General features: G+C 41.7%; 1 protein-coding gene across 1 annotated transcript in view; it reads right to left on the bottom strand.

Moving 5' to 3' along the window:
• The window catches only part of MYLK2 (myosin light chain kinase 2), a 37,288-nt gene extending 26,635 nt beyond the window's left edge, over window positions 1-10,653 (bottom strand). The window contains 6 exon segments of the mRNA XM_075351780.1: window positions 2,173-2,266; window positions 2,671-2,776; window positions 5,379-5,653; window positions 9,806-9,976; window positions 9,978-10,071; window positions 10,545-10,653. Coding sequence (XP_075207895.1) covers window positions 2,173-2,266; window positions 2,671-2,776; window positions 5,379-5,653; window positions 9,806-9,976; window positions 9,978-10,071; window positions 10,545-10,653 — 849 coding nt within the window.
• Between the last annotated feature and the right edge of the window lie 292 nt (window positions 10,654-10,945).

A 10,945-nucleotide genomic window follows, 5' to 3' on the forward strand; every position in this document is an offset into this window, starting at 1 on the left:
ATATATTATATAGAGTCATTACACACAGAGGGATCTATTCCTATATATTATATAGAGTCATTACACACAGAGGGATCTATTCCTATATATTATATAGAGTCATTACACACAGAGTGATGTTAATAATTATGGCTTACAGCCAATGAAAACCCAAAAGTCATTATCTCAGAAAATTAGAATATTATATAAGACCAACTGAAAAAAATGATTTTAAACTCAGAAATGTTGGCGCCTACTGAAAAGTCTGTACAGTAAATGGACACAGTACTTGATCGGGGCTCCTTTTGCATGAATTACTGCATCAATGTGGCGTGGAGGTGATCAGCCTGTGGCACTGCTGATGTGTTATGGAAGCCCAGGTTGCTTTGATAGCAGCCTTCAGCTTGTCTGCATTGTTGGGTCTGGTGTCTCTCATCTTCCTCTTGACAATACCCCATAGATTCTCCATAAATTCTCCATGGGGTTTAGGTCAGGTGAGTTTGCTGGTCAATTAAGCACAGTGATAATGTGGTTAGTAAACCAGGTATTGGTACTTTTGTCAGTGAGGACAGGTGCCAAGTCCAGCTGGAAAATAAAATTTCTCCAAAAAGCTTGGTCGGCAGAGGGAAGTATGAAGTGCTCTGAAATTTCCTGGTAGACAGCTGCACTGACTTTGGTCTTGATAAAACACAGCAGATGACATGGCTCCCCAAACTATCACTGATTGTGGAAACATCACACTAGACCTTAAGCAGCTTGGATTGTGGCCTCTCCACTCTTCCTCCAGACTCTGGGACCTTGATTTCCAAATGAAGTGCAAAATTTACTTTCAGCTGAAGCCAGCACCTTGGACCAATTAGCAACAGTCCAGATCTTCTTCTCCTTGGCTCAGGTAAGACGCTTCTGGGCTTTTCTACTGATCATGAATGGCTTGACACAAGAAATGCGATAGTTATAGCCCATGTCCTGGATACATCTGGGTGGGGTGGCTCTTGAAGCACTGACTCCAGCAACAGTCCACTCCTTGTGAATCTCCCCCAAATTTTTGAATGGCCCTTCCTTAACAATCCTATCAAGGCTGCGGTTATCCCGGTTGCTTGTGCACCTTTTTCTACCACACTTTTTCTTTCCACTCAACTTTCCATTAATATGCTTGCCTACAGCATTCTGTGAACAGCCAGCTTCTTTAGCAATGACCTTTTGTGGCTTACCCTCCTTGTGGAGTGTGTCAATGACTGCCTTCTGGACATCTGTCAAGTCAAGACCATTTTAAACACTTAGGAAGTCTTTGCAGGTGTTTTGTGGTAATTATTCTAATTTTCTGAAATAATGACTTTTGGGTTTTCATTGGCTGTAAGCCATAATCATCAATATTAACAGAAATAAATACTTGAAATAGATCACTCTGTGTAATGACTCTATATAATATATGCGTTTCCATTTTTGTATTCAATTACTGAAATAAATTAAGTTTTTGATGATATTCTAATTTATTGAGATGTACTTGTATGTGACAGGCTGAATGATGGCAGAGCAGTGGAATACGCTCCTGCTTGTGGCTGAAAACAGGGAGCAATTGTAAACTAAAGCCTGCTTTACACGCTACAAGATATCTTACGATGTGTCGGCGGGGTCACGTCGTAAGTGACGCACATCCGGCAATGTAAGGTATGTTGTAGCGTGTGACAGCGACGTGCAATTGCGATTGAACAAAAAAACGTTCATCGCATGCACGTCGTTCATTCCTGACGAATTGAACGTCAGATTGTTCATCGTACCCGGGGTAGCACACATTGCAGTGTGTGACACCCCAGGAACGATGAACAGATGTCACCTGCCTCCTGCGGCTCCCGGCCCGCAATGCGGAAGGAGGTGGGCGGGATGTTTACGTCCCGCTCAGCTCCGCCCCTCCGCTTCTATTGGCCGGCAGCCGCATGACGTCGATGTGACGCCAAACGTCCCTCCCACTCCAGGATGTGGACGTTTGCCGCCCACATCGAGGTCGTATGGAAGGTAAGTATGTATGATGGGGGTTAATCGTATGTGCGGCACATTCAACAAATTGAACGTGCTGCACATATGATGGGGCGTTGCAAATCGCATACGATATCGTATGCGAAATTGCAACGTGTAAAGCAGGCTTTAGAGAAAAGACAGACTTCAGGCTTAATGAAGGCTAAAGCCTCTTCTTACCTGATCTTTCTCACTCTGAACTTTCAATACTTTGGACACAAGTTGGAGGCCGCTGGACTTCTCTGTGCACATGTGAACTTCTCCAAACTTACCCCTGTGCAAAAGCGAAGGGTTATATTAGTCCAGATGACCATGTTACTTTAATTATAAATAATGTTAATTATACATACATCCCATGGATTAACCCAACAAATAATATAAAAAATGCCGCAACGCCCTCTGGCATCTAGGCACTGCGCCATCTAATCAAAGGGTACAAGGCAACGTGACGTAATAGGATGCAACTTCATATGTTAATATCCTGCTTTAATCGTAGAGGAAGAATATAAAATGTCTGTTTTAAAGTATTCTTACGTCGCCAAATAACTTTAATATGAGCATAAAATGTAAATGCAGTTTTCTTTATTATCATTGCCTCGAAAACAATATTTTTGAAACTTTAGGGTGTAATTTGTCTTTAGTTTTCCCCGCACTGTGTACCTGCATAAACTATCTCACCCTCCAAGAATCTCATCCATGTTCAGATCATATAGGTCAGTGACATTTCCAGTTCGGAGAGTTACCATGCGGTGGGGGAAGGGCGCTGGAGGAGGAGGGCAGTCGTCTGTCAAAAACAGAAAGATTTAAAAATATATATATTTTATTTTCACATTTAAATTTTTTTTAAATCTAGAGGCTCTGGATTTTATGTTAAAGGAATGATCTACTTTGACAATACCTTATAGTTAAAAGGGTCTCCTGATAATAGGCCGATCCAAGGGTACACTGGTGCTAGGGGTTCCTAGTGATCAGCTGTGATCTCCACTGAAATTTGCAACAAGTGCCCCCGCAGGAGAAGCTAAGTACTGCACAGTGTGCATTGAAATCAATAAACTGTCCTTAAGGCTATGTTCCCACATTCAGGATCAGTTAAATTTTTGGAAATCGCACTGTAGATCAGTTTATGCAGCGTAAAAACAGTACAGTGGGTATGAGATTTCTATTAATCCCATCCACTTTGCTTGTACAGTAAAACACAGGAAGTAAAAAATGGAGGTAAAACTCATAGTGGGCATGTACTCTAAAAGAAACCGCTAAATGAACCAAGACTCTGCATACGCCCTTTAAAGAGGACCTGTCACCAAATGTTACATATTGAACTGGACAACATGATGTAGAAATGGCTGAAAAGCAGAATAATTATTATTATTTTTTTTAATTTTGCCTCTCCATTGCAGTGATATTAGCAAAGTATTTGGCACCTAATGAGTTAACTTTTTTAATTCCTAGTGGGTGTTGTCAGACATTTTTCACTGGGGCGGGTACTTTTTCTCCCAATATCTTGGTGACCAATCATAAGCAGACATAATATAAAAACCGGCCACGGTACACGTGAACAAGTCACTTCCGGTGCTTGGGACGCACTGTGCATTCCACTACGGCCTCCCTACACTCCAGGGAAACTGACATCTATTCGCAATACATGCGATGACGTCAGTTTCGGCATTTGGAACGCATTATGCGTTCCAGCGCAGTCAGTCACTCACTGCGCACCTATACACAGCCGCACTACCACTATTTGACTTGCGGCGTGCGTTTCAGGATGGCACCTCACTGCATGACTACATGTGGTGTTCACAGCTTTTTAAGCAGTATACGGGCAGTCGATGATGCTGAGCCACCATTGGGGCGTGTAAACTATACAGCTGACCTTCATCATTTCCTTCTGCTATCATTTATAAACCTCACTCCCTGGCACATGTGTTATACCACTGAGGAAGCCACATTGAGTGGTGTAACGCAAGGGGCCTTGTGAGCCCACTCCATTAACCTATTATCTACCATCTTATATCATCCACTTTTTTCACTGGACCCTATGCCTTATTTTATGCTCTATCCTCCACATCTCCAGGGCTCTATCTATGGTTAGTAAGGTATTTCTATACTCTAAGTATTGGCGTAATATGCTTTATATATATATATTGTATATTGGAATTTGCACATTAATTTTTGAATTTGACCTTATTATAGGTTTATTCAGGAGTGTAGTCTTTTGGTTTCCAGTCTGTTACTGGTTGTGTTTTTATCTATGTACACACAAGTGAGTGAATATTTCATAATAAAATGTTGTTTTTTTTAACTTACTTTTTGTTCCTTTCATTGCCATATAAATGTGTATATTTTTATCTGGTTACCTGGTGCCTTTAGTATACCTGTTGCTGTTTAGTACAATCATCAGCAGACAACAACATTCAGAAGAAGAACACGCTCCCAACCATACCTTAAAGCAGGTTTCTCATTGTATGAGATGTATATTGTCAGACAACCCTGGTCTAACCTCCTGCATAATTAGAAAGCACAGCTGACTAACACTGGACATTAACCTGAATTTTGTATTTGAGTTTATATTATTCTTATAAAATTTCCAGTGTAAAAACACAGATGACTTAACACCCTTCAGATAAGGTACGAAGCATTTCTATCAGCTCTCCTCTTCTTAAAGCACAGTCAGCTCTGCTGTACTATCACTCCCACACTGCCTGGCCAGAGATGTGCCAGTAATCACACATTTGTCTGTTGTGCTCAAATTGTAATTGTACTGCACTGAGAGCAAAGCAAGATCTCATAACATCTAACACATGAATAATACTGAATTATTATATTATATATTATCAAGCTCCTGTGTGAAATGCAATTACAGCCTGATCTCACTACAGAGGGATTTCAAGTTGCTTGAGGACCCCAAACATAAGTGTGATTAATGACACACTCAGTAATCAGGAGAGCTCATAGAAGGATTTGTAATGCGGCACAGCTAAACTCAGCTGCGCTGACACTCCCCTCATGCTGACTTATGCAGGAGGGTAGACCAGGAGATCAGAGCTGTATCTTTGCCTCTCACAGCATATGAAATCTCTTCTAAGCTATGGTGGAGGCACTTTCTTCTTTCCTTTGAGCATTGCTGCTTGGTCATGATTGGTCACAATCATAGAGGAAGAATAAGTACAAACTCCCAGTGAAAACTATCTGATAACTCCCACTTGGATTTTAAAAAGGTTAATGCATTAGGTGCCGAATAGATTGATTTCTAATATTTCAGCAATGGAAAGGAGAAAAAAAATAATATACGTATTCCACTATGCAGCCACTATTACATCCTGTGTCCAGTTGAACATGAAGAATTTAGTGAAAGGTCCTTAAGTAGTCCGTGAAATTCCTGTCCTCACCTATGATTTGGAATACGTCTTGTCCAATGATGATCACTGGGCTCTGCAGTTCTCTCTCCAGCGCTGCGGGACTTAGTGGAACTCCAAACTTAATCCCTCTCGTCAGCAGAGACAGGTCAGCAGCCCCCTTTTCCAGAGGGGCACCATCTGTGAGGCTGGATACCGCATTATTTTCAGATGCCAATGTTAGATTGGGGTTCAGGGTTGAGACATCTTCTGGATGTTCAGCATCTTCTGCACGAGAATCTTCATTACTGCTTTCTACAATCTCTGGCCTATTAGGAGAGATGGCAAGTATAAGTGCAGCCATCTGCAACCTATCAACCTCTAGCAGATGAAGACTACAACTCCCAGAATGTTCAGGGGTCTTAAAAACCGAGTGCAACTCCCATAGGAGCTGGCACGATAACCATTTTGAGTTTTCCAGTTATATCTGAGTGACAGCCATTATGACTTACATTACAACACTCAGCTGTCCCAGATTCCTGCATGAGAATCATGTCTACATATACCATGTGTTCCTTCTAAGGATGACATTTATGACAACCCTTGCAAAAGCCGTAATGGCAGCCATATTGGTTGTTACGCAGCTTTTCTCAAAATCAGATAATAATGAAGGAATAAATCAGTATATGACTTGACAGAAAAGAGGTCAAAGGCTTATATTTCCTAGTATTTTTTTTAATGAGAAGGGGAGGGATATTTTTTTTGGTAAGGAAGTACTAGCTCCTAAGGGGCTGGCAAAATGCTGAGGAACAAGTACCATCCCCTCACATAGAGCATGAGAATTAGGACGCTTTCTGGACATTTTAGATTTGTATGTGCTGCTAAAGGGGAATCTGCAGGTTGTTAAACAGAAGATTTCACTTAAAGTTGAAGCCAGACGTTTCCATCCACTATCTAAAAAGACACATCTGCATGTTTTTCTCACTATCTGACATCAAATCAGAATAAACTTTTTCTGTTTTAGGTCAATTAGGAACAAAAATTATTTATATTTGTAAAATGCCAGAATAATGAGAGAGAGAGAATTTTGAAGGCATTTTTATTACTTTCTACAAAGTCAAAAGTTTACATACATTTTATTAGTATTTGCTACCATTGCCCTTAAACTGTATGACTTGGGTGAAACATTTTGGATTTCCTTCCACAAGCTTCTCACAATAATTGGTAGGAATTTGGGCCCATTCCTCCTGACAGAACTAGTGTGACTGAGCCATGTTTGCTGCTTTTTCAGCTTTGCCAATACATTTTCAATAGGATTGAGATCAGGGCTTTCTGATGGCCACTCCAAAACATTAAATATGTTATCCTTAAGCCACTTTGTAACCAGTTTGGCAGTATGCTTCAAGTTATTGTTTATTTGGAAGACCCATTTCCACCCAAGCTTTAAGTTCCTGGCTGATCTCTTGAGATGTTTCTTAAATATTGCCACATAATCTTCTTTTCTCATGATGTCATTTATTTTATGAAGTGCACCAGTCCCTCCTGCAGCAAACCAACCCCATAACATGATACTGCCACCCCCGTGTCTCACAGTTGGGATGGTGTTCTTAGGCTTCAAACCTTCTCCTTTTTTTCTCCAAACATAGCAATGATCATTATGGCCAAACAGTTCAATTTTAGTTTCGTCAGACCACAGGATGTCTCCACACATTAAGGTGTTTGTTCCTGTGTGCATTTGCAAACATTAATCTGGCTTTTTTATGTTAATTTTGGAGTAATGGATTCTTCCTGGCAGAGTAGCCTCTCAGCCCATGTTGATACAGTATTTGTTTCATTGTGAATAATGACACAATCTTACCAGCTTACGGCGGCATCTTCACAAGGTCTTTTTCCTTTTGATCTTGGGTTCATATGCATATGTCTGACCAAAGCACGTTCATCTCTGGTACACAGAAAGCATCTCCTTCCTGAGCGGTTTGATGGCTGGACATTCCCATTTTGTTTGTACTTGTTTATAATTGTTTGTACAGATGAACGAGGCACCTTCAGATGTCTGGAAATTGCACCCAAAGATGAACCAGACTTGTGCTATCTCACAATTTTCTTCCTGAGATCTTGGCTGATTTCTTTTGATTTTACCATGATGCTACACAAAGAAGCAGTGTGTTTCAGGTGTGCATTAAAATGCATCCACAGGTGTGTCTCTAACTCAGATGTTGCCAATAAACCTAACAGAAGCTTCCAAAGACATGACATCATCATATGGGCTGTCCCATATTGTTTATAGGCTTAGTACTCTTATGCGGGCGTCACACGGGACGATCTATCGTGCGATCGAACGAGCAATCGTACCCGCCCCCGTCGTTTGTGCGTCACGGGCAATTAGTTGCCTGTAGCGCACAAAGTCGTTAACCCCCTGTCACACGCACTTACCTCCCGGACGATCTCGCTGTGAGTGGCAAACGTCCTCTTCCTGAAGGGGGAGGGACGTTCGGCGTCACAACGACGTCACACAGCCGCCGGCCAATAGACGCGGAGGGGCGGAGATGAGCGGGACGTAAACATCCCGCCCACCTCCTTCCTTCCGCATTGCCGGCGGGACGCAGGTAAGTTGTGTTCATCGTTCCCAGGGTGTCACACGGAGCGATGTGTGCTGCCCCGGGAACGATGAACAACCAACGCACAGAAGATGAAACGACTTTTTGAAAATGAGCGACGTGTCAACGAGCAACGATAAGGTATTTTTGTTCATTCACCGTCGCTCATAGTTGTCACACGCTACGATATATCAAATGATGCCGGATGTGCGTCACTTACGACGTGACCCCGCCGACATATCGCCCGATATATCGTACCGTGTGACGCCCGCATTAGTGTATGTAAGCTTTTGACTTTGCAGAAAGTAATAAAAATGCCATAAAACATTTTCTCTCGCTCATTATTCTTGCATTTGGCAAATATAAATAATTTTGGTTCCTAATTGACCTAAAACGGGAAAGGTTTATTCTGAGATCATGTCATATAGTGAGAAAAACATGCAGATGAGTCTTTTTAGATAGTGCATGTAAACTTCTGGTTTCAAACAAGGAAAACAGATGTGGTACCGTACCACCGGATCACCTAATTCCATACTGCGAGGGACAGGAGGAGCGACAATAACCACCAAGGCTCTGTACAACGGTGCTCACTAGAAAGGAACCAGTCCAACGAAGATCATCATAAGAAAAAGGTAGAATTGTGGCACACACTGTTGAGTAAAAGTCCTTGCTTTATTATAAATCCATAAAAGGTGAGCGGGTGTGGGGCCAGATGCTGACACTCCGGAGGACGAAGGTCGTTTCGCAATGCTGCGCTTTAACGGGTCCTGGGACCGTCCTCCGGAGTGCCAGCATCTGGTCTCAGACTCGCTCACCTTTTATGGATTTATAATAAACCGAGGACTTTAACACAGCAGACATTCATCCACTTGTGAGGTCAGACCCTGATGTTGGAGGAGAGGGTCAGGTTCACAATCTGTATTTTGTTTTTTTCCAAGGGTATTGGATGGGGCTGAGGTCCGGCCATATTCTTCCACACTAAAATCCCCCAAGCATACCTTAATGGACCTCGCGTTGTGCATTGGGGCACAGTCATGGGGAACAGAAAAGGGCCTTTCCCAAACTATTACACAAAGTTGGGAATATATAATTGTCCACAATATCATGATATATTGAAGCATTAAGATTTCTTTTCACTGGAACTAAGGGGTTTAGGGATGCCAGAGTCGTGTGATCTGTCACTGCACAAAATGTTTCCACTGCTCTACAGTGCGGTAGCGGCTGCTTTACACCACTCCTTCCAACACTTGGCATTGTGCTTGGTGATGTAAGGCTTGCATGAAGCCATCTGGAAACCTGTGCCATGAAGCCCCCAGTGCACAGTTCTTGTGCTGTGGTAATGGGACTGAATGAAAATCTTCAATTAAATGATTAAAAATGTGGATTTCTCTGGAATAAGACATCGGATGACAGATATCAAGGTATCATTTTAATCAGCTTCCTATGACCTACATGGCCATATAGACAATTTAGGACAGCTGACATTCCCTTTAAGACATGTGTCCTAATACTTTGAAATTACAAAAATAGTATTTTTTATTTAAAGGGTTCACTTACTTTTTCTTGCAACTCTAGATTAGAAGTAAACAGGTAAGGTGTAGACTGGCCATTCAGGTAATAGAGCTATGTCTCATGGCGTATTGCTAAAAATGGTCCTCAGCGTCTGAGACGACTTATTATTGGCCACATATCGTCTTACATTTTTACTACATTTTAAGCTCTGCCTCTGATCCAGAGAAACACACACACTACTTGCAAAGAAACACCCACATTTGCATAGAGCCGCACATTCGAGAGCTTTCTTTATGCGACAACTCTGTAAAAACTGATTATTTGGGAGATGTGGGCCCAGATCACTCTCAGTACCGCCATGTAACATATTACCTGTGTTCTTCTTTGGTGGGGGGTACATTATTTTCTTCACTCGTCTCCTCTTCATTCTGCAGATTATTTGAGGATGGATCCATACAAAGTCCGGCTGAATCTTCGGATGATGCGGGCTCTGGACTCTGTTCTGGAATTTTGACATCCATCAGAGCTTTTGGCTCCTTCTTTGCCTGTGTCCGAGGACACCCCCAGAGACCCTCTCCAATCCTCAGCTGTTCTGGTGGAAGCCTTGGGATTATAGTATTGTGTGGAGTTGTCACAAGCTTAATTCTGCCTCCTGAAAGAACCATGTGCAATGTGTAGGGTATACACAGGTATAGGGGCAATGTATACAAAATTATAACATATAGGAGTAGTATTCAGATACCATGCAGATAAAGGACAGGAGCATTGGTAGTCAGTGAAACACCCGTCTATCCTTCCTAGGGGCATCTGCAAACTTCTACACCAACATGAACTGACGAGACTACTAACATGTTCCTCTATCACAGCTTCTCAATGTTTTTATTTTGGGGTCAAATTGGTTAATAATAAAAAAACCATGGTGAAAAAAACTGGAGAGACAATAAAAAGTGCAAATAGGATCATAGGTGGGTGATATACAATACAGTCAAGGTAGATGTATAGCTGTAGCACCCATATGTGGAAGTAGACGATGAAGAGGAGGAGAATGGGTTAATCTGCGCTGCCGTGAAAGAATAATTGATGAGACCAGGATCCTGGATAAGTGATTTACTGTCAACGCGTTTCGGAGTTAATATCACTCCTTCCTCAGGACAAATCACAATGTAGATTGTAATTTGTTCTGAGGAAGGAGTGCTATTAACTCCGAAACCCACTGACATGAAATCACTTAATCACTTATCCTGGATTCTGGTTTCATCAATTCTTCTTTCACGTGCTATTAACTCCAAAATGTATTGATATTAAATCACTTATTCAGGATCATGGTCTCATCTATTCTTCTTTCACGGCAGCGTAGATTAACCCCTTCTCCTACTCTTGAGCGTCTACTTACACGTAAGTGAGCTTCAGACCCCTTTTCCTCCTCTTTAGCGTTTAGAATAATTATTAAAGAAAGATAAACCAAACATTGCTGTGGTAAGAAAAATTATTATATAGCTTAAAAGGGTTTTC

Source organism: Anomaloglossus baeobatrachus, chromosome 5 (genome assembly GCF_048569485.1).
Source record: "Anomaloglossus baeobatrachus isolate aAnoBae1 chromosome 5, aAnoBae1.hap1, whole genome shotgun sequence".
Classification (NCBI taxonomy): Eukaryota; Metazoa; Chordata; class Amphibia; order Anura; family Aromobatidae; genus Anomaloglossus; species Anomaloglossus baeobatrachus.